The following is a 27935-nucleotide window of genomic DNA, read 5'->3' as shown; positions in this document are numbered from 1 at the left end:
GGGACTTGGAAATTTCTGGCTTCAGCTCAGAAGGATTCAGCATGAAATGACTGCCTTGTCGTAGCTCAGTGTTCGCTCTCTCGCCTCCGAGTCAGAAATGTCAGGCTGGATTACATGCTGACATGTACCCACGACCTTCTGACTCAGAGGCTGTGTCAGCCAGTGACTCAGTGGGCAGCACTCTCTCTCGCCTCTGAGTCAGAAGGTTGTGGGTTCAAGTCCCACGCCAGAAACTTGAGCACAAAAACCTCGGTAGACACTCCCAGTGCAGTGCTGAGGGAGCGGTGCACTGTCGGAGGGGCAGTACTGAGGGAGCGCTGCACTGTCGGAGGGGCAGTACTGAGGGAGTGCTGCACTGTCGGAGGGGCAGTACTGAGGGGGCGGTGCACTGTCGGAGGGGCAGTACTGAGGGAGCGCTGCACTGTTGGAGGGGCAGTACTGAGGGTGCGCTGCACTGTCGGAGGGGCAGTACTGAGGGAGAGCTGCACAGTCGGAGGGGCAGTACTGAGGGAGCGCCGCACTGTCGGAGGGGCAGTACTGAGGGAGCGCTGCACTGTCGGAGGGGCAGTACTGAGGGAGTGCTGCACTGTCGGAGGGTCAGTACTGAGTGAGTGCTGCACAGTCGGAGGGGCAGTACTGAGGGAGCGCCGCACTGTTGGAGGGGCAGTACTGAGGGAGTGCTGCACTGTCGGAGGTGCCATCTTTCAGATGAGACATTAAACCGAGACCCCGTCTGCTCTCTCAGGTGGACATAAAAGATCCCATGGCAATATTTTGATGAAGAGTATGGGAGTTATCCTTGGTGCCCTGGCCAATGTTTATCCCTCAAATCAACTTCATTAAAACAGATTATCTGGTCATTATCACGTTGCTGTTTGTGGGCACTTGCTGTGCGCAAATTGGCTGCCGCATTTCCTACATTACAACAGTGACTACACTTCAAAAAGTACATCTTTTGCTGTAATGCGCTTTGTGACGTCCTGAGGTTGTGAAAGGCGCTATAGAAATGCAAGTCTTTCTTTTACACTGACCCGCAACTTTACATTCATAGAGCAGCATATAAACATACCCAACACATACACTGCACAAACTATAAGGCAATAAAAATTGGCCCAGAATTTGCATCTCGCGTGCCCAGTTAGTTAGACATTTTCTCTCACCCTTCAGCTCGAATATAAATTGCGCCATAACTTGCTGGGAGCGCGAGTTGATAATGGTGCAGCGAGGGCAACAGGGCATCTGGGTAGCTCGGTGAACGACGGGACCAACAGTCTATCTCCTCAACCAATGAGACTTAAGGATTGAGAAAGTAACAGAGGAACGACGGAGAAGGAAATTGGGTGAATTAGAATCAAATCAGGTACCGAAAGAGAAATAAAGAGAGGAAAAGAAAGATTGGATTGAGAGAGAGAGAGAGAAAAGAGACAGAAAGGAAAAGTAACCAATTAAATTAACATTTTTAATTTTAAAATCTCTAAGAACAATTTACTACCTGTAGGAATGAGACTTTCTGGGCCGGAGCGGTTGAGTAGCATAAACAGGTCCTTACGCTGTTAATTACCAGCCCTAACTTTCTGCGGCTAGTTTAACGGGTAAATAATGCGCAAATGCAGCAATTTCCTGAAACTCACGGGGAGGTTGAGGTCGCGCTGCCATTTCCGTGAGGCTAATGGCGGAGCGGCGCAAAACGTCCGGCAACTTGTGGTGATTTGAAACTGACGGGATGTCTCTCCCTCGCCACAAGTTGCCGGGTTATTTACACATTAATAACGGCGAGCGCCGTTAAACCCACCGTGAATTTGGCAGCAAAATCTGGGCCAACATATGTTGCCTTATCCACATTAAGCAAAAATATTTCAAATTACATCTAGGAATTTATTTTGTAGACTAGTTGCACCGCTGATGAGAAACTGGTCATAAATTCCGCAGCCAACATGCAGCCAGAGAACACAATGCGAAAGGGACAGAATGGTCCAAAAGATTCTAACATTCTCAATCGCATTCTGTACTTCAGACTGAATTAAAATCCAATCTGTTAAAACCCTCATGGCTCTCTGAAACCCGTCACTGCCTCCGGCTGACCTTTACCTTGAGGTTAAGTGGCTGAGTGCGATCCATTCTCTGAAGAGATGCCATGAAGGCCTCGGCTTGCACATTCAGTTGATCCACCTTCGAAGGAAAACGGCACGTTAGACATCAGTCACCTGGGAAAGTTACCGCAGAACCTTCGCCCAGATGTTCTCAGAGAGTCGTGGGGATCGGGAACGCTCGACCTGAACAGGTGGTGGAAGCTGATTCCATCAATAACTTTAAGAGGGAGTTGGACAAGTTCTGGGGGATGAGGAACTCACAGGGTTACAGACAAAGAGCGGGAGCGTGGGACTGAGCACAACCGCTCTTTCAAAGAGCCGGCACAGACACGACGGGCCGAATGGCCTCCTCCTGTGCTGTAAGTTTCCATGATAACAGCAAGAATCCACCAGTCGCACTCTGAATTACAGATTAGATTCTTACTGAGCAGGTACGGGTAGCACAGTGAGTTATGCTACTGCACCAATAATCCAGAGAACGTGAGTTCAAATGCCACGATGGCAGTTTGAGAAATCAAATTTACTTGTTAAAAAATCTGGAAATAAAAATCTGGTGCAGCTGTACCTCTGCCCAGCCGTGGCCCAGTGGGCAGCGCTCTCGCCTCTGAGTCAGAAGGTCGTGGGTTCAAGTTCCACTCCAGCAACTCGAGCCCCATAATCCAGGCCGACACTCCCAGTGCAGTACTGAGGGAGTGGCACACTGTCGGAGGGTCAGTGCTGAGGGAGCGTGGCACTGTCAGAGGGGCAGTACTGAGGGAGCGCTGCACTGTCAGAGGGGCAGTACTGAGGGAGCGCTGCACTGTCGGAGGGGCAGTACTGAGGGAGTGATGCACTGCCGGAGGAGCAGTACTGAGGGAGCGCCGTACTGTCGGAGGGGCAGTACTGAGGGAGCGCTGCACTGTCAGAGGGGCAGTACTGAGGGAGCGCCGCACTGTCAGAGGGGCAGTACTGAGGGAGCGCTGCACTGTCGGAGGGGCAGTACTGAGGGAGTGCTGCACTGTCAGATGTGCCGTCTTTCGAATGAGACATTAGACTGAGGCCCCGTCTGCTCTCTCAGGTGGATGTAAAAGATCCCACGGTCACTATTTTGAAGAAGAGCAGAGGGAGTTCTTCCCTGTGTCCTGGGGCCAATATTTATCACTCAACCAACATCGCTAGAAAAACAGATGATCTGGTCATTATCACATTGCAGTTTGTGGGAGCTTGCTGTGCGCAAATTAGCTGCCCCGTTTCCCACATTACAACAGTGACTGCACTCCAGAAGTACATCACTGGTTGTGAAGCGTTTTGGGACGTCCTATTGTCTTTCTTTACATTTCCCACCATTAAACCATCCCCGCTTTTCCCGGCCAGCTGCCTAGATTGGGCAAACAGCGCTAACCATTTTCAATTTCCTCAGTAGTAAATGAAAAGGCGCCGTTTATACCACATTGAGCGCGCCGGCAATTCAATCCGCTTTTCACTTCGCTCTACTTTTCTTTTCCCCCTCGGGTCTCAGTAGCGTTACCAACCCCTCCAGGATTGGCCCTGGAGTCTCCAGGAATTAAACATGAATCTCCAGGTCACTGCGGTCAGCAAGATCCAGGAGAAAAAACACAGAGCTATTAAAAAAAATTGTATTCTTTATTTCAAAATCTATTGTTTATTTGTGATATAATTATTGGAGGCGAGGAAAATAGGCTGTTTGACCGGGTGGGGCGGTGGAGGCAGGAGGATCAGGTGATGATGCCTCTAGGAATATGGCCAATGAGAGTTGGCGACTGTCGGACTCGGTGGGTTTTATTCAGTTGGATTTGGTGGTTGTCGGGGTCAGAGAGTTCACGTGTCAGCCAGTAGGTGTTGGAGGGGAGAGAGGGGGCGTTACCCCGATATTGGAGATGGACGGAGTGGTCAGTTCCGGAGGGACGTGTGGTCAAACACAAGGCAGCGTTCGCTCACCATGGAGACAATCTCACCTTCTGTGGAGTGAGGACCTCCTGCGGGCAAACAGTCATTCCAATCCCAGCCTCAGACTTTGCCTGTTCCCGTTCTCCCTCACTCTCTCTCGCTCTGTAAATCATCTGACGAGACGAGACACTGTCCCAACGCCAATCGCCGGCCAATCGTGTTAACACCAACGCTCTCACTGGTGGGGACTGTACCAGTAAAAGTGATCATGAAGCAGTCGGATTGTTGTAAAAACCCAACTGGTTCACTAATGTCCCTTTAGGGAATGAAACCTGCCGTCCTTACCCGGTCTGGGCCGATATGTGACTCCAATCCCACACCAACCTGATTTGACTCTTAACTTTGCTCTGAAGTAGATCTAGTAAGCCACCCAGTTGTATCAAACCACTACCAGCGGTTCAAGAAGGCGGCTCACCGCCACCTTCTCAGGGCAACTAGGGATGGGCAATAAATGCCGGCCTTGCCAGCGACGCCCACATCCCGAGAATGACGTATGAGGAGAGATTGGGTCGATTGGGCTTATACTCGCTGGAGTTTAGAAGAATGAGAGGGGATCTCATTGAAACTTGTAAAATTCTAACAGGGCTAGACAGACTAGATGCAGGAAGGATGTTCCCGATGGCGGGGGAGTCCAGAACCAGGGGTCACAGTCTAAGGATAAGGGGTAAGCCATTTAGGACTGAGATGAGGAAGAATTTCTTCACCCAGAGAGTGGTGAACCTGTGGAATTCTCTACCACAGAAGGCAGTTGAGGCCAAGTCTTTAAATATATTCAAGAAGGAGTTGGATATATTTCTTAGAGCTAAAGGGATCAAGGGGTATGGGGAGAAAGCAGGGACAGGGTACTGAATTTGGATGATCAGCCATGATCTCATTGAATGGCGGAGCAGGCTCGAGGGGCCGAATGGCCTACTCCTGCTCCTATCTTCTATGTTTCTGTGTTTCTATGAACTTTTAAAATATGACGTTTTAATATCTTGCATATATTTTTATAAAGATCCTCCCTCCGTTCAAAGGCAAAGAGCCCTGGTTTCTTCAATCTTTCCTCGTAACTCCATCCCAGGAATGAGCTCATGCTCTTCTCTACTCCATCTCCAGGGCTTGAATATTTCCCTTACGTTTGGGCGAACTAAACTGAACACCGTACTTGAGGTGCAAACTGACCAGGGCGCAGCGCAGTATTAGAATCACAGCACAGGAGGAGGCCATTCGGCCCATCGTGCCTGTGCCGGCTCTTTGGTCGAGCTCTCCAATTAGTCCCACTCCCCCTCTGCTCTTTCCCCACAGCCCTGTGAATTTTTCACCTTCAAGTATAAGCCCCTCAGTTGTATCAAACTGCTTCAAGAAGGCGGCCCACCACCACCTTCTCAGGGCAACTAGGGATGGGCAATAAATGCTGGCCTTGCAAAGAAAACCATCGCACCTCCAACAGAGGCAGTGAGCCAGACTCAAGTCTGTAAATACAATGAATGCAAACAAAGGGCTTGTCTGAGATCCTGATCCCAACCGGAGCATGTTTTGTATTCTCCCTACGGAGGTTGGACGTGCTGTCAAACATTAGGGCAGATTTTCGTTCATAAGGACCGTAATGAGCAAAAAGGGATGCTTGGGATGGAGGTGAGAAGAGGCGGCTGAGATCGATATGGCTGTACTTGTGCCGCGTGCGATTTTATTTTTGGAAGGCGCTATGAGTCGCTCTTCCGCCAAATGTGCCCCGACTTCAATGGTGACCACACGGAATAGAGGGATATGCTGATGGGGTGAGATGAAGAGGGGTGGGAGGAGGCTCGTGTGGAGCATAAACACTGGCACGGATCAGTTGGGCCGAATGGCCTGTTTCTGTGCTGTACATTCTATGTAATTCAATGCTTCATCGAAATACGACAGTGTGTTTCAATGAGGCCAAATGCCAATTTTCCTCTGTTAGGTTGGGATTGAATTGTATGTTCACATCATAGAATCTTACAGCAGGAGGCCATTCGGCCCATCGTGCCTGTGCCGGCTCTTTGAAAGAGCCATCCTGTTAATCCCACTCCCCTGCTCTTTCCCCACAGCCCTGTGAATTTATTCTTTCCATATGTAGTCCGGGTTCCGCAGCACCGTTTGTGATGCTTAGTTGTTAGGATAGAGCTGTGCTTAACCTGGCCTGTCTCTTTAAGGCCATTTGTCCCCAAGAGGAAGAGGTCTAAAGCGGGACTTGCATTTCGACAGCGCCTTTCACAACCTCAGGACGTCCCAAAGCGCTTTACAGCCAATGAAGTACTTTTTGAAGTGTAGTCACTGTTCCAGGGATGAGGGACTTCAGATACGGGGATAGACTGGAGAAGCTGGGGTTGTTCTCCTTAGGGCAGAGAAGGTCGAGAGAAGATTTGATAGAGGTATTCAAAATCATGAGGGGTCTGGACAGAGTAGATAGAGAGAAACTGTTCCCATTGGCGGAAGGGTCGAGAACCAGAGGACACAGATTTAAGGTGATTGGCAGAAGAACCAAAGGCGACACGAGGAAAAACTTTTTTACGCAGCGAGTGGTTAGGATCTGGAATGCGCTGCCTGAAAGGGTGGTGGAGGCAGATTCAATCATGGCTTTCAAAAGGGAATTGGATAAGTAATTGAAAGAAAGAAATTTGCAGGGCTACGGGGAAAGGGCGGGGGAGTGGGACTCGCTGAAGTGCTCTTGCAGAGAGCCGGCACGGGCTCGACGGGCCGAATGGTCTCCTTCTGTGCTGTAACCATTCTATGATTCTATTTAGTGATATTGATTGAGGGATAAATATTGGCCCCAGGACACCAGGGATAACTCCCCTGCTCTTCTTCAAAATAGTGTCATGGGATCTTTTACATCCACCTGAGAGAGCAGACGGGGCCTCGGTTTAACATCTCATCCAAAAGGCTAAACTTCTAAATCCTCCTCTCCTGCTTTCGAGAGGGGCATTTTTCAAATATAAAATGAAGGTGATTTTTTGAGTCGAGACCAGAGCCAGTGAAACAGTACAGCTTTTTATTTCAGCCTCATGGCAAAACAGGAACTGGAAGAGCCCGCGCCTGACTTAAATACTCCCCAGACAGGAAGTGCTCCCGGCAGCCTGTCCCTGTGGGAAACAAGTTGCTGGAGGAAAGGGCCCCCGGTTGGGGGCGTCTGCTTAAACTGTCCGTACCGCCGTGAGCGGATTGTGTCCAGTGGTGGCGTGTCGCCACAGAGCTCCCCCCAGAATCCGCTTAGGAGGAGTGGACGAGTCGTGACGGTGGTCTGATGGTTCTGCCGCAGCGGCTCTGCGTTATCGCCGGTCTAGTTGGCGGGGCCTGGCGGTTCGCCGCCGGCTGTGCTGGCTTGCTGGCAGGACGGCCTCTAGTTGGAGGCCGGGCCATGGGGACCTGTTCCCCTGGTTCTGTGTGTGCTGGTTTGAGCCGGTCGATGGAGACTGTCTCGACCCTGTCGCCGAGTCGCAGCTTGAAGACCTTGTCCCCGGTTTGTAGTACTTCGTATGGTCCGTCGTACGGGGGTCGCAGGGGTCCGCGGTGCGCGTCGTGTCACACGAAGACGAAGCGCGCCTGCTGTAAATTTGGCGGAACGTGAGGTGCGAGATCGCCGTGTCGGTTGACCGGAAGTGGGGCGAACTGCTGAGCGGAAGAGAAAGAGTTGAGCCGCTGCTGGTCGGCCGACCAAGGCGTGGTAGCCTCCGGAAGGAATTCGCCTGGGACGCGCAGCGGTTGTCTGTAGACTAACTCCACTGCTGAGGACTGGAGGTCTTCTTTGACCGCGGTGCGTAGGCCTAGTAGTACCCACGGTAGGCGGTCAGTCCAGGTACTGTCCTGCAGGCCGGCGCGGAGTGAGGCCTTGAGTGACCTGTGGAAGCGTTCACAAAGCCCGTTGGCCTGCAGGTGGTACGCCGTGGTTCGGTGGAGCGTCACACCGAGGTTGCGTGCTGTGGCCGTCCAGAGTTCGGAGGTGAACTGGGCGCCTCTGTCGGAGGTTATGTCAGCCGGTACGCCGAACCTCGCTACCCAGGTGTTAACGAACGCCCTGGCGATGTCGGCTGTGGTGGTGGAGGTCAGCGGCGCTGCCTCAGGCCAGCATGTGTAGCGGTCGACCATCGTGAGGAGATAAGTCTGGCCTTGCGATGGCGGCAGGGGCCCGACGATGTCGACGTGTACGTGGTCGAAGCGGCGGCTGGGTATCTCGAAGTCTCCCAGGGGTGCTTTTGTATGCCGTTGTACCTTAGCCCGTTGGCAGGCGAGGCAGGAGGTGGCCCAAGTCCGAACATCTCTGCTGAGGCCGCGCCAGACGAAACGCTGGGAGAGGAGTTTGACGGACGCGCGGGAACCCGGGTGGGAGAGCCCGTGGAGTGCGTCGAAGACGCGGCGGCGCCAGGTTTCAGGGACGACCGGCCTGGGTTGGCTGAGTGTGATGTCGCAAGTAACTGCCGTGGCTTCGGGCCCGTGCGCGACCTTGGCTAGGCGTAGCCCTGGCAGGCTGGTAGCCGCCAAGAGGAGGTCTGGGTCCGTGAGCTGGGCCGCTGCTAGTTGCGCGTAGTCGACCGCGAGGTGATTCGCACAGATGGCGGGACGGGAAAGGCAGTCGGCGACAACGTTGTCTCTACCGGAGACGTGCTGGATGTCCGTGGTAAACTCGGACACGGCCGCGAGCTGGCGTTGCTGCCGAGCGGACCAGGGTTCGGTGTGCTTGGCCATCGCCTATGTGAGTGGCTTGTGGTCCACGTACGCGGTGAAGGGGCGGCCTTCCAGGAGGAACCTGAAATGGCGGACCGACAGGTGGAGCGTGAGAAGCTCGCGGTCGAAAGTGGAGTATTTGACCTCCGGGGGGCGCAGTTGGCGGCTGTAGAAGGCAAGTGGCTGCCACGCGCCATTAACCCACTGCTCGAACACGGCCCCGACCGCGTGGTCGGAGGCGTCGGTGGTGAGCGCGACCCGGGCGTCGGCCCTCGGGTGCGCAAGCAGAGTGGCGTCAGCGAGCGCGTTTTTGGTGGCATCGAAGGCGGCTGACGTGTCAGTGGTCCAGGCTATGGCCATCTTGCCGGATTTACCTCGGAGGGAGTCGTATAGGGGCTTCATGAGGGCTGCAGCTCTTGGGATGAACCTGTTGTAGAAGTTCACCATCCCGAGGAACTCCTGGAGGCCCTTGATGGTTGTGGGGCGGGGGAACTGCTGGACGGCCTGCACCTTGTTGGGCAGGGGGACGGCCCCAGCAGGGGTGATGTGGTGACCGAGAAAATCGATCTCGGTTAGGCCGAATTGGCACTTCGCCGGGCTGAGGATGAGCCCGTGTTGGGCTAGGCGCCCGAACAGGACGCGAAGGTGTTCGAGGTGTTCCTGTTTGGAGGAGCTGGCCACGAGAATGTCGTCGAGATAGACGAATAGGAAGTTCAGGTCCCGCAGGACCGAGTCCATAAGGCGCTGGAAAGCCTGGGCTGCATTCTTGAGGCCGAAGGGCATCCTCAGGAACTCGAACAGGCCGAATGGGGTGATGACGGCCGTTTTGGGAATGTCCGCGGGGTGTACGGGGACTTGGTGGTAACCGCGCACCAGGTCGACTTTGGAAAAGACGGTTCGTCCGGCCAGTCGGGCCGAGAAGTCCTGGATGTGAGGCACCGGGTATCGGTCGGGGGTGGTGGCGTCGTTAAGGCGGCGGTAGTCCCCACAAGGGCGCCAGCCTCCGCCGGGCTTAGGGGCGATGTGGAGGGGCAAGGCCCAGGGGCTGCTGGAGCGGCGGATGATACCAAGTTGTTCCATGGTGGTGAACTCGGCCCGCGCGATTTCCAGCTTGGCCGGGTTGAGCCTGCGGGCATGGGCAGAAACTGGAGGGCCGGTGGTGGGAATATAGTGCTCCACCCCGTGTTTGGCGGCTTTGGCCGAAAAGGTTGGGTTGGTGAGGGCGGGAAACTCGGCTAGGAGTGCCGAGTAGTCGTCCACGGCCCTGGCGAGGCAGTAGGTCGTCAGGCCGGCCGAATGGTCCGGGGTAAAGGCGCCGGGGATGGTGGCCATAGTGTTGGCGTCGACGAGGCGGTGCCTCGGAATGTCGACAAGGAGGCCGTGGGCGCGTAGGAAGTCGGCGCCGATGAGTGGGCAGAGGACCTCGGCGGTGAGGAACTCCCAGCGGTAGCGGCGGCCCGCGAGGTCGAGCGTGACCATGCGGGTGCCATATGTGCGGATGTCCGAGCCATTGGCGGCGGCCAGCGTGATACCTCGTGTGCCGCGTTGGATTTCGAGGGCGGAGGCGGGGGTGATGCTGTGCTGGGCCCCTGTGTCGCACAGAAATCGGCGGTTGGTTCTGTCGTCAGTGACGTACAGTAGAGGCCCCTTTTGCCCCATGGCCATCGCGGGGGCCGGTGCGGGGGGGGGGGGAATTGAAGGTACACGGTGGCGTGCAGCGTTGGGCCCTAGTGCCAAAACGGGTGTGGTAGTAACAGTGGCCCGGAGTGGTAGGGCGGGCGGGCCTAGTGGGTCGGGGAGACCGCGTGGTCGTTGCTGCGAGGTCGGGCGTGACGTTGCGCGCGGACTGTGCAGAGAGCAGCCGGTCGGCCTTTTCTGCTATGTCATTCAGGTCCGTGGAGCCGGACTCCACAATGAGCGGGCGGATGCTGGCGGGAAGCTGCCGAATGAAAAGCGTGCGAAAGAGGGCGCCGGGGGGCTTGTCGTCCGCGAGGGACAGCATGTGGGAAAGCAGGTCTGATGGTGAAGCGTCACCGAGACCGGGGAGGTCAAGGAGTTGGCAGTGGCACTGGTAAGAGGACGTTTGAAATTTTTTAAGGAGCGCAGCCTTCAGATGTTCGTACTTGCCAGTCTGTGGTGGGTCCTGCAGCGCTGCCCAAACTTTGGGGACGGTAGCATACGTGAGCGAGGAGACGAGGTAGTCGTACTTCGTGGTGTCGCCTGTGATGCCTTTCAGCCGGAATCGGGACTCGGCTTGAACGAACCAGGCTTCGGCCAAGTTTTCCCAAAAGTCTGGTAATTTAACCGTGACTGCGTTTGTATCCGCCATGCTAGCTTAGGATTTGTCCTGAGCGTCGGGGTCACCAGTGTTGAGATACCGCGGCAAACGTGGGAGTCGAGACCAGAGCCAGTGAAACAGTACAGCTTTTTATTTCAGCCTCATGGCAAAACAGGAACTGGAAGAGCCCGCGCCTGACTTAAATACTCCCCAGACAGGAAGTGCTCCCGGCAGCCTGTCCCTGTGGGAAACAAGTTGCTGGAGGAAAGGGCCCCCGGTTGGGGGCGTCTGCTTAAACTGTCCGTACCGCCGTGAGCGGATTGTGTCCAGTGGTGGCGTGTCGCCACACGTGCGATTTTATTTTTGGAAGGCGCTATGAGTCGCTCTTACGCCAAATGTGCCCCGACTTCAATGGTGACCACACGGAATAGAGGGATATGCTGATGGGGTGAGATGAAGAGGGGTGGGAGGAGGCTCGTGTGGAGCATAAACACTGGCACGGATCAGTTGGGCCGAATGGCCTGTTTCTGTGCTGTACATTCTATGTAATTCAATGCTTCATCGAAATACGACAGTGTGTTTCAATGAGGCCAAATGCCAATTTTCCTCTGTTAGGTTGGGATTGAATTGTATGTTCACATCATAGAATCTTACAGCAGGAGGCCATTCAGCCCATCGTGCCTGTGCCGGCTCTTTGAAAGAGCCATCCTGTTAATCCCACTCCCCTGCTCTTTCCCCAGAGCCCTGCAAATTTATTCTTTCCATATGTAGTCCGGGTTCCGCAGCACCGTTTGTGATGCTTAGTTGTTAGGATAGAGCTGTGCTTAACCTGGCCTGTCTCTTTAAGGCCATTTGTCCCTAAGAGGAAGAGGTCTAAAGCGGGACTTGCATTTCGACAGCGCCTTTCACAACCTCAGGACGTCCCAAAGCGCTTTACAGCCAATGAAGTACTTTTTGAAGTGTAGTCACTGTCCCAGGGATGAGGGACTTCAGTAACGTGGGTAGACTGGAGAAGCTGGGGTTGTTCTCCTTAGGGCAGAGTAGGTTGAGAGGAGATTTGATAGAGGTGTTCAAAATCATGAGGGGTCTGGACAGAGTAGATAGAGAGAAACTGTTCCCATTGGCGGAAGGGTCGAGAACCAGAGGACACAGATTTAAGGTGATTGGCAGAAGAACCAAAGGCGACACGAGGAAAAACTTTTTTACGCAGCGAGTGGTTAGGATCTGGAATGCGCTGCCTGAAAGGGTGGTGGAGGCAGATTCAATCGTGGCTTTCAAAAGGGAATTGGATAAGTAATTGAAAGAAAGAAATTTGCAGGGCTACGGGGAAAGGGCGGTGGAGTGGGACTCGCTGAAGTGCTCTTGCAGAGAGCCGGCACGGGCTCGACGGGCCGAATGGTCTCCTTCTGTGCTGTAACCATTCTATGATTCTATTTAGTGATATTGATTGAGGGATAAGTATTGGCCCCAGGACACCAGGGATAACTCCCCTGCTCTTCTTCAAAATAGTGTCATGGGATCTTTTACATCCACCTGAGAGAGCAGACGGGGCCTCGGTTTAACATCTCATCCAAAAGGCTAAACTTCTAAATCCTCCTCTCCTGATTTCGAGAGGGGCATTTTTCAAATATAAAATGAAGGTGATTTTTTTTTATATATACTTTTAACATATCTATATAGTATTAAACATCTTACATTGAGCATGTACTTCCTTTCATGAACCTTACTTCCTATGGTCACAATTTTTAATCACACTTCTCTGGTCAACATTTCCCATTGTAAATTGCTATGTCAACTGTCACGGTATAGTCGCCGGCTCTGGTCACTAGGTGGCTCTCTGAAGCAAGTTTGTCAAGCCTCTCTCCTAATTCTGTCATCTTAAAAATCTTGTATTCATCAACTGCCCGGCAGCAATCACATCCCTTTCACATTGACCCCTCTGCCTCGTCCCTTACCATTTCATCGACAGTGCTCTGGAACAGGGCGCTATGCTTCTTGGCCTTTATGTGACTGAAGATCTCTTGGAAAAGGTCTCCCTGGTCTCTGGGGAGCATCAGTCCACAAACTGGGTCGGGCAGTCCTTCAATCTCCTCCGCCTGCTGGCACAATATAAAGAGCTTTTAATCGATAAACACACAACAGACCGCATTGAGCAAAGTCTTGGAACAGGAGTTGGCCTTCAATGCACTCGGGCCTTCTATTTGATCATGGCTGATCTGCAACTCAACTCCAGTCACTAGTTATGATCCAATTACTGTAACTTCTTGACAGCTATGAAACCGTTTTTTCCTCCAACTTTCCCCCCAACATCTAGTGACATAGGAACAGGAGGAGGCCATTCAATCAGATTATGGCTGAACTGTATCTTAACTCCAGCTACCCGCCCTGGTTCTGTAACCCTTAATACCGGACCTGAATCTTGCCATTCATGTGGAAATGACTTATGAAATAATACTGGGCGGCCTGCTGGTGGCGCTGTCCAGGGAGAGTATAAATACTCGGGCATGGGCCCAGCTTGCTCAGAACATTCTGTAACAGGAACTAGTGAAGGACACAACTAGATCTCTATGTTGAAAAACAGTTGATTAAAGCTTTGTTTAACGCTTAGACCAAGTGCCTGGTAGTTTTCTTACGTCAATACCCTTACCCAACAAAAATCTATCGATCTCAGTTCTGAAATTTTCTATTGACCCCCAGCCTCAACAGCTTTTTGGGGGAGAGTTCCAGATTTCCACCACCCTGTGTGTGAAGAAGTGCTTCCTGACATCACCCCTGAACGGCCTGGCTCTAATTTTAAGGTTATGCTCCCTTGTTCTGGACTCCCCCAGCCAGAGGAAATCATTTCTCTCGCTTTACTTTATCAACTCCTTCTCTCTATCAACCCTACCCTTATCCTGACGGTGCTGGGCTCCAGTTTCACGTACACTAGCTGCCCTTTCCCGCCTTGCCCAGTGAACCACGCTTAACGTGCGAGTCCACACAGTGACTGTTGGCGGGCTATTCAGCCATAGAGTGCATCTGCAAAACCACCCTCCACGATTTCAGCAGGGGTGACAAGATAGCGGCCAGGAGCAGAAACCCTCGGCTGATGTTCCCTCCCTGACCCAGGGATGTTGAGGTGAACGGCCAGCTAGATACACTGAGCCCCAAGGTCTTCCTGAGTTCCTGACCCTCCCGGATTATTCTGGAGTCTTCCGAAATTAAAGATTAATCTCCCGGACGCTACTGGGAAAGGTCAATGGGAATCCGCGACCAACTTCGCCGCCTCTGATTGGCAGCTGGATCCTCCAATCACACCCGTCTGCCTGCCTGCGCTCTCATCAATCACCAATCGGATTGCGGAGCAGAATCTGGGTGCCGGGTGATTGGGCAGGAAAAAGAAAAAGAAAGACTTGCATTTCTCCAGCGCCTTTCACCACCTCAGGACATCCCAAAGCACTTTACAGCCAATTAAGTACTTTTTGAAGCGTAGTCACTGTTATAATGTAGGAAACGTGGCAGCCAATTTGCGCACAGCAAGCTCCCACACACAGCAATGTGATAATGACCAGATAATCTGTTTTTAGTGATGTTAGTTGAGGGGCGAAGAGAGAGAAACCTCCACCAATCAGACACCGTGAAGGCAGGATTACCTCGGGCATTGGAGTTTGAAAGAAAAATGTTTAAGATTTGAATTCCTTAAAAAAGTCATCTGTTTCTTTCCAAGAATTTAAATAAAATAAACATTTATAAAAAACCTGTCATCAAGGTGGTCCCAGTTCAGCATCCAATCAGTGATGTTGATTGACAGTAGGTTCATCCAATCAGCTGCCAGTCTTATTTTTATTACCTATCCAATCAGGCGGTAGCATGGGGGGTGGGGTGGAAGTCATGTGATGAAACCTCCCTGAATACATCCAACAAGAGTTGGCAACTACACGCCAGGTGGGCGACTTAGACCGGCGCCAGGTGGGCGAGTTAGACCGGCGCCAGGTGGGCGAGTTAGACCGGCGCCAGGTGGTGCACTTTACCCTCTTGGCCACCACAGGATCCACCATAACAGTGCTTTTAAGTTAAATGGAATTGTGAATATTTCCTCAAAGCTTTACATAAGAACATAAGAATTAGGAGCAGCAGTAGGTTGTACGGCCCCTCGAGCCTGCTCCGCTATTCAATAAGATCATGGCTGATCTTCGACCTCAACTCCACTTTCCCGCCAGATCTCCATATCCCTCGATTCCAAAAATCTATCGATCTCAGCCTTGAATATACTCGACGACTCAGCATCCATTGTCCTCTGGGGTAAAGAATTCCAAAGATTCCCCACCCTCTGAGTGAAGAAATTCCTCCTCATCTCAGTCCTAAATGGCCGACCCCTTATCCTGAGACTGTGACTATCCAGTCAGGGGAAACAGCCTATCAGCATCTACCCTGTCAAGCCCTCTCAGAATCTTATATGTTTCAATCGCCTCTTATTCTTCTAAACTCCAGAGGGTATCGGCCCAATCTACTCAATCTCTCCTCATAGGACAACCCTCTCATCCCAGGAACCAGTCTGGTGAACCTTTGTTGCACCGCCTCCAAGGCAAGTATATCCTTCCTTAGGTAAGGAGACCAAAACTGTGCACAGTACTTCAGGTGTAGTCTCACCAAAGCCCCGTACAATTATGGTAGGACTTCCTTACTCTTATACTCAAATCCTCTTGTAATAAAGATTAACATACCATTTCCCTTCATAATCGCTTGCTGTGCCTGCCTGTTAACTGTAATATCAGCAACTCCGGATTGATTTCCCCTTCTATAAAACCACATTAAGGCGGTCTAAGCATAAAACGCGCTCAGACAGTGTAGTGGCGCTTCGTAATTTCCAAACATGCAGCCACTGAGCTTTGAGGCTTTTAACAACGAGTAGACGCGTGTCGAAATAAAACGTTCCAAAACGTAACTTTGTCTTTAAACTGTTTACTGTAACACCTTACAAACAGAATTACAAAGCAAAACACGTTTAAACGAACACGGTCAAAAACTGTATTGCTCCAGCCCTCAAAGCCTTTACCTTCTCTCTAGCCTCGTGGAGCTTGAACTGTAAAATGGCTGGATACCATGTGACAAGCTTAAGGACTGTACCATTATAGCAAGAATAAAGGGGGTGTCTCAGACTATACTACTGGAACAAGAAAATAGGGGGTTTCTCAATACAATAGGTCAGTGAGGTAAATTAACCAATATTTTAAAGTATTTTCTTTCTTAAACTTTCATGACTCTTACATTCCGGCCCCTAATTGACTAGGCACATGAAGCATATCAATTACTCAAACATTCTTAAGAGTCATAAACTAATGAGTTCAACATATTTACTATAAAAATGTCCACTTTTTTCGTTCAGGAACCTTTCACGCTGCTTCTTGTAGCAGGCAGAGCTTTGTGATCGGTCTTTCCAGGGTACTGTAACCGTCTGCAAACAATGCATTCAGAGAGTATTTTTCTTATTACAGAATTAGCTCCTGGAATCCAGTATCTTTGTCTTAGCTTCGCAAGCACGTGGTTCCTCCCACTGTGTCCAATACTCTGGTGTATATGCTGAAGAATGAGAGTAGCAACCCGGAGGTCCTTAGAAAGGATAGCAGGATGCTTGGCCTCCTCTGGCATAGCAGATTTGTTTAGTCGCCCTCCCACCCTCAGTACTCCATCTTGCAGTGTAGGGTCCAGCTTGTAGATATGAATACCTTTCTTGATTGGAGTATTTCGCTGTAAAGCTTCGATTTCTTCTGGATATCTTTGTCTTTGACTGAAGCAAACTATCTCCATCTCAGCCTTGGCCAAATCCTCCATGGTCAATGAATTCTTACCCAATGTGTGCATATATTGCCATAGAAGCATTCTCTGCTTATCAGGGTTACTTTCAGACTGATGGATAGTGGCTCGATACTCTTTTCTCTTACCGCTCAGGTGTAGCAGCAACTCTTTCAACCTTAGAAACCATGCAACTGCTTTCCTCAACTGGTGCCATCCTGAGAAATGGTTAACAAGCTTGTTCACTGTGTCAAAGTTCTCTTTCGTAGTTATGAGATTTGCTGTGACTGATCTCTTGACTTCGACGTCGTCTTCAGCAATCTGACTTGGCATATCTGGTCTTTCTGGCCATGATCTCTCTGTTTCCAGCAGATAACTTGGGCCTTGTATCCGAGTTTCACTCCTCATGAAGTTTTCAGCCTTCAATCCCCGTGAGGCTTGATCTGCTGGGTTTAATGAGGTGTTTACATACCTCCATTGAGATGGTTATGTAGCTTCTCTAATGGATGAGATTCTGTTTGCTACGAAGGTCTTGAAGCGTATCTTCTCATTCTCTATATACTTCAGCACCGTCGTGCTATCCGTCCAGAAGACAGATTCTTCTAATGGGAGCTGTAACTCTTTCCGCATCACCTGGTCAACTTTAACTGCAACAACCGCTGCCGTCAACTCCAGTCTCGGGATGGTGACCTGCTTCAGCGGAGCCACCCTGGATTTCCCCATGGGGAAGGCACAATGTTTCTGGCCCTGTTGATTTGTCAGCAAGAGGTAAGTAGCCATGCCATAGCCGTCCTCACTGGCGTCCGAGAAATGATGTAGTTGAGCCGTCTTTGTAACTCCAAAACTCACAGGCTTGATGCATCTACTGACATTGAAGCTAGAAAGTTGTTGCAAATCTGTCAGCCATCTGAGCCATCTCTGAGCTTGACCTTCTGGGATATCTTCATCCCATCCTCTCTTGTCTCTACACAGCTCTCGTAGGATCAGCTTCACCGGCAGACTGAGTGGCGCCAGGAATCCAAGAGGGTCATAGATGGAACTGACCACGGGGAGAATCCCTCGTCTTGTGGATGGTCTTTCGTTCACCATTATTCTGAAGTTGAACGTGTCTGACTCAATGCACCATTGCACACCAAGAGCTCTCTCGATAGGAAGGACATCGTGGCTCAGGTCCAGATCTTTGACTTCAGTGGCTCTTTCCTTTTCTGGGATAGAAGCTAGAACTGCTCTGCTGTTGCTTATCCACTTAGTCAGATGGAATCCTCCATTCGAACACAGAGTTCTAAGGTCTCTTGACAGTGCGATGGCATCGTCTTCTGTTGACACGGACTTCAGACAGTCATCGACGTAAAAGTTTCTGAAGATTGTCTCCACAGCCTCTGATGGTGCTTTGCCTTTGCCATCTTCTGCAGTTTTTCTGAGAGCGTAGCTTGCACAGCTGGGAGATGATGTGGCTCCGAACAAGTGTACAGCCATTCTACATTCCACCATAGCTTGACTAACGTCGCCATCTGGCCACCAAAGGAAACGCAGAAGATCAGCATCTTCATCAGGGATTCTGACTTGGTAGAACATTGATTCTATGTCTGCCATCATGGCAACGAGCTCTTGTCTAAACCTCGTCAAGATGCCAATGAGGGTATTAGTAAGATCAAGACCTTGAAGCAGCTGGTCATTCAGTGAAGTTCCTCTGAATGAGGTGGCACAGTCAAACACTACACGGATCTTTTTCTTCTTTGGGTGATACACCCCGTGATGAGGAATGTACCAGACCCTTCCATCGTCTCTGTTCAACTGTTCCTCGGGCACTTTTACAGCATAGCCTTTCGCTATGATGTTTCTCATGAAGCCTTTGTAGTCTTCGTGAAAGTCGGGGTTCTTGTTCAGCTTTCTCTTTAGACTGATGGCGCGCTGCTCTGCTATGCAGCGATTGTTCGGCATCTTCGCGGTCTGTCTTCTCAGTGGCAAACCAATGTGATAGTGGCCATCAATGAACTGTGTAGACCTTGTCATCAAATCCATGAACTGATGGTCTTCTTGTGACATCTCTGTCTTTTCCTCACAGCTGCGTTCTGAAAAGTCTGCGTTGAACTGCTGTATCAACAGCTCTTCAATGCTTGCGATAGAGATACAATTAACTGTTACATTTTGTCGTTGCTCCTTGTTCGACTTGTTGCCATCATCTCTCCTTACCGGTCCATTGACTACCCATCCAAGGGCTGTCCTGACTGCGTAGGGTCCGTCATCCTTGCTGTTTATCACCTGCCATAGCTCCATAGTTTTGTAGGCATTGGTTCCAATTAATAGGCCAATTTCTGCTTCAATATATGGGAGACGCACCTTTTCCAGGTAAGGCCATCTCTCCACATCCTTCTGCAGGGCTAAGTTCCCTATTTTAACAGGAATCTCCCTCTGTGTGAAAACATTAGGCAGGTCTATGAAGTCCTTCTCTTCAAGTCCACACACTTCTAAGTCTGACAGGATATAACTTTGCATTGACTTCTCATGACCCATGGTGCGTAATAGGATTTCTGTTCTTCTGCCTCTAACGTTCAGCTGTCGCATGAGTGATTCTGTGCAGAACGTTGCTGAACTACCTGGATCCATGAAGGCGTAAGTCTCCACAAACTTCTCACTCCTCTTAGACTTGATCTTTACAGGTACGATGGCAAGAATACAATCACTGTCACCGGCCCCAGTGAATCCACAAGTCTCTGGTTCTAGCGACACCAGAGCACTTGAAACAACCTTCTCGTCGGTATTGTTTTCTTCACTCTTCTTAGAGACTTGTTCTTCTTTGTGGATATGCAGCAGACTGGGATGTTTCCAAGTGCACTCTCTGCATGTTGTTCTTTGCTTACAGTTTCTACTCAGGTGCCCCTGAGAGAGACATCCAAAACATAGGCCATTGTACTTCATAAATTCAATTCTGTCTTTATGTGGCTGTGCTTTGATGTCACTGCAGAAATCCAATGTATGATTCTTCTGGCAGAATAAACATGGCTTCTGAAAGGCATTAGCAGGCGTCACTGTGCTGCTCTTTTTGGGAGATGAGTTCTGAGACTTTTCTTCCCCAGCCTGAGTGACGATAGTTGCAAAGCTGCTTCCCCTGGAACCACCTTTCCCGAGAGTCTTTGATTCAGCAGCCTTGGCTTTCACTCTTCCATCAGTAGTCGGGCTGACATCCTGGATGTTTCCAAACAATGGGTCCCTAGCAATTTTAGCCTGTTTGTCTATGAAATTCACTAAGTCTGCAAACCTGGCTCTACTTTTCCATCTCTCCATTATCTCAAAGGCTGTTCTTCTCCATTGTTCTCTCATCCTGTAAGGAAGCTTAGAGATGATGATTCTCATAGTCGTAGGATTGTCCATCTCTTCCATGAATTCAACATCCTCCATGGTGTTGCGACATCCTATGAGAAAAAGAACATATGTGTTCAGTGCCTCCCCGTCCTCCGATCTGATCTGTGGCCACTTGGTAGCCTTTTCAATATATGCAGTGGCTATCTTCAGCTCGTTACCATAGTGCTCCTGCAGAAACTTCCTGGCTTCTATGTATCCCCGGTCCAGTCTCATGTGTTCACAGCTTCTGACCAGGTCTTGTGGTTTACCACTGGTGTACTGTCCCAGGTAGTACAACTTATCACTGCTGCTCTCTGTTTTGGAGTCAATGGCTTGTTCGAAGGATCTGATGAAGGGCTTATACTTGAGTGGGTCGCCTTGGAACACTGGTATGTCTCTTTGAGTGAGTCGAAACAGATTCTGTTGTTTTACAAGCATCTCTGTAATTTCGTTCTGACGTTGCATCACTCGGTATAGGCTTCTCCCTGTGTCTTCAGGCCTCTGGTGGTCATCAGCAGGGTCTAGTCTAGACCGTCTGATGTCTGGGGTAGCATCACGTGCTCCTGTTAGTGGAGAGGCCTCTCTTCCACGCTGTAATGCCAGGAGATGGCCTTCAGACTCTCTTTTAACTCTTGAAGGTGCCCTGGATCCAACTCTGTGTGACAACATTGACTGGCAGTATTCGTTCATGCCATCCTGTGAGCCTTCATAATCTTCATACACACTCAACCTGGCATCTGAGACCGCAATAGCTGTTTTTAGCTCCAGCTGTTCTTTCTTTGCCTGCACTTGGGCCTGTTGGGCCTGCAGTTGGGCCTGCAGTTGGGCCTCTTCCCGTTCAAGAGCTTGCTTCTCCACTAAAGATGCTGCGCGCGCCATCAACGCTGCCCGTTCAACCTCCTCTCTCATGTGTCGCGACGAGCATGTGGTAGAAGCGACTGACCTGTGTCCAGAAACAGAGCTACCTTCTTTTCGATTTTTGCTCAGTCTGGCTGAAGTCTCTGAAATGCTATCATCTGGTCCGACTTCATCGTCATCTTTCTCTTTCTCTGCTGTATCAGCATCTTGACGAATCTTTAACATCCACTGTTCTGTGGCCTTGACATAGTCCTTAATGCTGGATGATTTAAGATCAAACCAGTTGTGCTGATCAGCGTTTCCCTCTTCTTCAGACAGAAGTGCTAATACATCTTCATTGAGTACATTAAATTCTTCATGCAACTTGGAGAAATCATAATGCATTATGTCTTCAGCTTTCTTAATATTAGCATTATCTTCCATGAGACAATCAATTATCTTCATTTTTCCAGTTATCTGAGCTAATTTAGCCCTCCTTGCACCTATTCTTCTATGTAACTTCTCTTCCATTGCCTTTGGGGTGAGCTTTACTTCCCTCTTTTGGCCAACAATCCTTCTGGCTGGGGGAAGCTCCTCACGGCTCCATAAGGCCTCGGCCATTTTACCCGCAGCTCTTATTTAGCTTCTCAATAGAATGAACAAGGCAAGTAACAGTCACTGTACCTTCGCTTTCTTATATTGTCGTCTGGCTCCGTGACCATTCATGTATATACGTTCGCCGACAATTCCGTCCTTTCCTTCTTAGGGAGCTAGTTTTTGACTAATGTAGTGGCGCTTCGTAATTTCCAAACATGCAGCCACTGAGCTTTGAGGCTTTTAACAACGAGTAGACGCGTGTCGAAATAAAACGTTCCAAAACGTAACTTTGTCTTTAAACTGTTTACTGTAACACCTTACAAACAGAATTACAAAGCAAAACACGTTTAAACGAACACGGTCAAAAACTGTATTGCTCCAGCCATCAAAGCCTTTACCTTCTCTCTAGCCTCGTGGAGCTTGAACTGTAAAATGGCTGGATACCATGTGACAAGCTTAAGGACTGTACCATTATAGCAAGAATAAAGGGGGTGTCTCAGACTATACTACTGGAACATGAAAATAGGGGGTTTCTCAATACAATAGGTCAGTCAGGTAAATTAACTGTATTATACTATTTAACCAATATTTTAAAGTATTTTCTTTCTTAAACTTTCATGACTCTTACAGACAGAGAACGTCAAGAGCGGATTACAAAGCCGTGATGGGTCTACCTTCTGACTCTCTTGTATTTCCGACTGAAGCGAGGTTGCAGACCAGGCAGGGTGGACCAGAGGAATTCCAGGTGAGGATTTCACAGGACCAATTTTATAACTTCCCAAAAAACAAAAAACAAAAGATTATTATGCGTGTGTCAGCGAGACCTGATGTGCAGACAACAAATGGAAATAGTCAGATTATTCTTATCATGCATTCTGGGGATGTGGGCGTCACTGGTGAGGCTGGCATCCATTGCCCATCCCTAGTTGCCGAGAAGGTGGTGGTGGGCCTTCCTCGGCCACTTCAGAGGGCAGTTCAGGGTCAACCACGTTGGTGTGGGACTGGGCTCACCTATAGTCCCAGACCAGGTAAGGACAGAATGTCCAGTGACAGCACCAAGTATTCATCTGCTATAACAGTTCTGAAAGAAGGTTAGAGTCCCAAGATTAAATACTGCTGGTGAGCTTTGGACACTAAATGGGGGGCAAATCGGCCAGCCCCCATGGTTGGGGGGGGAGGGGGGTAAAGGGGGTAAAGGGGTTAAGGGATTTAGCGATGTCACAGGCTAAGTGAGTTGGTGCGGTAAAAAATTCGGCCAATGCCACTGCAGGCCAGTTTGCTGAAAAAAAACTTCGATTTCTCTCGCACCTTTCACCACCTCAGGACGTCCCAAAGCGCTTTACAGCCAATGACGTACTTCTTGAAGGGCAGTCACTGTTGTAATGTAGGAAACGTGGCAGCCAATTTGCGCACAGCAAGATCCCACACACAGCAATGTGATTTAGTGATGTTGGCTGAGGGATAAATATTGGTCAGGGCACCGAGGATAACTCCCCTGCTCTGCTTTGAAACACTGCCAAGGGATCTTTTACACCCACCTGAGAGGGCAGACGGGGCCTCGGTTTAACATCCCAACTGAAAGACGGCACCTCTGACAGTGCAGCGCTCCCTCAGTACTGCCCCTCCGACAGTGCAGCGTTCCCTCAGTACTGCCCCTCCGACAGTGCATCGCTCCCTCAGTACTGCCCCTCCGACAGTGCATCGCTCCCTCAGTACTGCCCCTCCAACAGTGCAGCGTTCCCTCAGTACTGCCCCTCCGACAGGGCGGCACTCCCTCAGTACCGCCCCTCCGACAGTGCAGTGCTCCCTCAGTACTGCCCCTCCGACAGTGCAGCGCTCCCTCAGTACCGCCCCTCCGACAGTGCAGCGCTCCCTCAGTACTGCCCCTCCGACAGTGCGGCGCTCCCTCAGTACTGCCCTTCCGACAGTGCAGCGCTCCTTCAGTACTGCCCCTCCAACAGTGCAGCACTCCCTCAGTACTGCCCCTCCGACAGTGTAGCGCTCTCTCAGTATTGCCTCTCCGACACTGCAGTGCTGCCTCAGTACTGCCCCTCCGACAGTGCGGCGCTCCCTCAGTACTGCCCCTCCGACAGTGCGGCGCTCCCTCGGTACTGCATCTCCGACAGTATGGTGCTCCTTCAGTACTACCCCTCTCACAGCGTGGCACTCCCTCAGTACTACCCCCCCCACAGTGCGGCGCTCCCTCAGTACTGCCCCTCCGACAGTGCAGCACTCCCTTAGTACTGCCCCTCCAACAGTGTAGCGCTCACTCAGTACTGCACCTCCGACAGTGCGGCGCTCCCTCAGTACTGCCCCTCCGACAGTGCGGCGCTCCCTCAGTACTGCCCCTCCGACAGTATGGTGCTCCCTCAGTACTACCCCTCTCACAGCGTGGCACTCCCTCAGTACTACCCCCCCCACAGTGCGGCGCTCCCTCAATACTGCCCCTCCGACAGTGTAGCGCTCACTCAGTACTGCACCTCCGACAGTGCGGCGCTCATTCAGTACTGCCCCTCCGACAGTGCAGCGCTCCCTCAGTACCGCCCCTCCGACAGTGCAGCGCTCCCTCAGTACTGCCCCTCCGACAGTGCAGCGCTCCTTCAGTAATGCCCCTCCAACAGTGCAGCACTCCCTCAGTACTGCCCCTCCGACAGTGCAGCACTCTCTCAGTATTGCCTCTCCGACAATACAGTGCTGCCTCAGTACTGCCCCTCTGACAGTGTAGCGCTCACTCAGGACCGCCCCTCCAACACTGCGGCGCTCCCTCAGTACTGCCCCTCCGACAGTGCGGCGCTCCCTCAGTACTGCCCCTCCGACAGTGCGGCGCTCCCTCGGTACTGCACCTCCGACAGTATGGTGCTCCCTCAGTACTACCCCTCTCACAGCGTGGCACTCCCTCAGTACTAACCCCCCCCCACAGTGCGGCGCTCCCTCAGTACTGCCCCTCCGACAGTGCAGCACTCCCTTAGTACTGCCCCTCCAACAGTGTAGCGCTCACTCAGTACTGCACCTCCGACAGTGCGGCGCTCCCTCAGTACTGCGCCTCCGACAGTGCGGCGCTCCCTCAGTACTGCCCCTCCGACAGTGCGGCGCGCCCTCAGTACTGCCCCGGGAGTGTTAGCCTGGATTATGGACTCCTGTCTCTGGAGTGGGACTTGAACCCATGACCTTCTGTCTCAGAGGCACGATAGATTGCTACCTACTAAGCCTCTTCTCTGTTCCTCAGTCTGTTTTCAGCAGGTTATAGATTGCTATTCTTTCAAAGAAGAGCAGGGGAGTTCTCCCTGGTGTCCTGGTCAATATTTATCGCTAAAACAGATTATCTGGTCATTATCACATTGCTGTTTGTGGGAGCTTGCTGTGCGCAAATTAGCTGCTGCGTTTCTTACATTACAACAGTGAGTACACTTCAAAAAGTACTTCATTGGCTATAAAGTGCCTTGGGATGTCCCGAGGCCGTGAAAGGCGCTGGAGAAATGCAAGTCTTTCTTTTATACAGTTGTGCTCAAACCATCAAAATGCTCAGCTCCTGCCATCACACTCACCTAAAGAAATCTTGGCAAATCTTTCCTTGTGACCTTTTCAATTCAGCACGCAATCCCTGAGAAAGAAAACAGATTTTAAACGCACCACTATTTACCCGGAGAGTTTCTGCAGACTGTCAGGGCTGGATTTTACCAGCCCCGAGGAGGCGGGTATGGAGGCGGGACTGCCAGCAAACCCGCCCTCAACCCGCCTCCGTGCCCTCTTGCCAGGAGGCGGGAAGCCGTCCCGCCCCGGGTCCCGTCTCCTTGGAGGCGGGAAGGGCTTAAAGCCTATTAACTGCCTGTTAACACGTAGTTAACAGTTAGAAAATAGGATTATCCCCATTTTTCATCCTGAAGTGCGGGCTTCCCGACCTGGGGGAACGCCGCCTGGGTGTAGGAGGCGAGTAGGTCGGAGGGGTCTGAAAGTGCGATGTAGAGGTGAGTGATGGGTGCAAGTGTGGAGTGGTAAGTATGTGAGGTAAGCGTAAAGTGTTAGAAAATGTTAACTGACCTTTGTTTCTACCTACAGCCTTCAGCCGCTGTGGAACCGGAGTCCCGACATCTCCACTGCAGATATCACAGACTGGCTGTTGGATCCTCCGATACAACAGCCAGCTAATTTCTGCAAAGTAGAAAGGTTTGATGAGTCCTGAACGCAAGGCCTCATCAAACTACACAGAATGTCAGTGTGACAGCTTCACAGAGCTGTCAAACGATGACATTCCTTCTTTCAAAAATTCTTGACAGATGACACGTCATACGTTGACATGCTGTCACTGACTTCCCCCTAATTGGCCTACTGAGCCCGCCGGGCGGGCTTAACAAGGTCAATCAGGGGAAAATCCCGCTGGTTGGCCAGAGGCTGATGGAGGCGGGACTGAAACCCGACAGGCAGCAGTCCCACCTCCAACATGTCTCCATTGAGAAAATCCAGCCCATAATGTCTGACCCTGTATCGGTAATCAATAAAACGCTGGGAAATTCACCAGTCAGAGAGCTCAGGACTAATTCCAGTCGTGACGGATGGTCACACTCCAGTCACACTCGCAAAACAAACACTCCCGTCCTGAGCGTGTATTCTGTGGAGAGAAGAGAAACCTGCAAAACGCCTTGATTTTAAAATTCTCATCCTTGTTTTCAAATCCCTCCATGACCTCGCCCCTCCCTATCTTTTTAACCTCCTCCGGCCCTACAACCCTCTGCAATATCTGCGCTCCTCCAATTCTGGCCTCTTGCTCATCTCCGATTTGAATCGCTCCATCATTGGCGGCCGTGCCTTCAGCTGCCTGGGCTGTCAGCTTTGGAATTCCCTCCCTAAACCCCTCCGCCTCTCTCTCCTCCTTTAATTCGCTCCTTAAAACCTTTACCAGAATGACTAAAAGTCGATAAATCCCAAGGACTAGGGGACACATCCTAGGGTTTTGAAAGAGGTGGCCATTGGAATAGTGGACGCATTGGTTGTCATCTTCCAAAATTTTATAGATTCTGGAACAGTTCCTGCAGATTGAAGGATAGCAAATGTAACCCTGCTATTTAAGAAAGGAGGGAGAGAGAAAACGGGGAACTACAGACCTGTTAGCCTGTTGGGAAAATGCTGGAATCTATTATAAAGGATGCAATAACTGGGCACTTAGAAACTAATAGTAAGATTGGGCAGAGTCAACATGGGTTTATGAAAGGGAAATCCTGTTTGACAAATCTATTGGAGTTCTTTGAGGATGTAACTAGTGGAGTAGACAAAGTTGAACCGGTAGATGTGGTGTATCTGGATTTTCAGAAGGCCTTCGATAAGGTCCCACACAAGAGGTTGGTGAACAAAATTAGGGCACATGGAATTGGGGGTAATATACTAGCATGGATTGAGAATTGGTTAACAGACAGAAAACAAAGAGTAGGGGTAAACGGGTCTTTTTCAGGATGGCAGGCTGTGACTAGTGGGGTACCGCAAGGATCGGTGCTTGGGCCTCAGCTATTCACAATCTATATCAATCATTTGGATGAGGGGACTAAATGTAACATTTCCAAATTTGCTGATGACACAAAGCTAGGTGGCAGTGTCAGTTGCGAAGAGGATGTGAAGAGGCTTCAAGGGGATCTCGACAGGCTCAGTGAGTGAGCGAGAACATGGCAGATGGAATATAATGTGGATAAATGTGAAGTTATCCACTTTGGTAGAAAAAACAGAAAGGCAGAGTATTTCCTAAATGGTGAAAGATTGGGGAATGCAGATGCTCAAAGGGACCTGGGTGTCCTTGTACATGAGTCACTGAAAGTGAATGTGCAGGTGCAGCAAGCCATTAGGAAGGCAAATGGTATGCTGGCCTTCATTACAAGAGGATTTGAGTACAGGAGTAAAGAAGTCTTACTCCAATTATATAGGGCCTTGGTGAGACCGCACCTGGAGTACTGTGTACAATTTCGGTCTCCTTACCTAAGGAAGGATATACTTGCCATAGAGGGAGTGCAACGAAGGTTCACGAGATTGATTCCTGGGATGGCGGGACTGTCGTATGAGAAGAGTTTGAGTAAACTAGGCCTGTATTCTCTTGAATTCAGAAGAATGAGAGGGGATCTCATTGAAGCATACAAAATTATTACAGGGCTTGATAGGATGGATGCTGGGAGAATGTTTCCCTTAGGGTAGGCCATTCAGGACTGAGATGAGAAGAAATTTCTTCACACAGAGGGTGGTGAATCTTTGGAATTCTCTACCCCAGAGGGCTGTGGAGGCTCAGTCATTGGGTATATTCAAAACAGAAGCCGATAGATTTCTGACTAGTAAGGGCATCAAGGGATATGGCGATAGGGCCGGTGAATGGAGTTGAGGCAGAAGATCAGCCATGATCTCATTGAATGGCGGAGCAGGCTCGAAGGGCC

At 50.7% G+C, this 27935-nt stretch overlaps 1 protein-coding gene across 2 annotated transcripts in view; it reads right to left on the bottom strand.

Moving 5' to 3' along the window:
• The window catches only part of LOC147107203 (uncharacterized), a 145844-nt gene that overhangs the window by 11905 nt on the left and 106004 nt on the right, over window positions 1-27935 (bottom strand). For both annotated transcript variants that reach the window (XM_086008379.1, XM_086008380.1), the window contains exons 14-17: window positions 25077-25132; window positions 22206-22305; window positions 12939-13079; window positions 2089-2169 (exon numbers count right to left, since the gene is read on the bottom strand). In XM_086008379.1, the coding sequence (XP_085864505.1) occupies window positions 2089-2169; window positions 12939-13079; window positions 22206-22305; window positions 25077-25132 (378 nt within the window). The remainder of the gene's footprint in view (window positions 1-2088; window positions 2170-12938; window positions 13080-22205; window positions 22306-25076; window positions 25133-27935) is intronic.

The sequence above is a fragment of the Somniosus microcephalus genome, chromosome 15 (assembly GCF_052327205.1).
Source record: "Somniosus microcephalus isolate GS21.2 chromosome 15, FLI_Smic_1.0, whole genome shotgun sequence".
Taxonomy (NCBI): Eukaryota; Metazoa; Chordata; class Chondrichthyes; order Squaliformes; family Somniosidae; genus Somniosus; species Somniosus microcephalus.
This window is presented reverse-complemented; position numbering and strand designations above follow the sequence as displayed.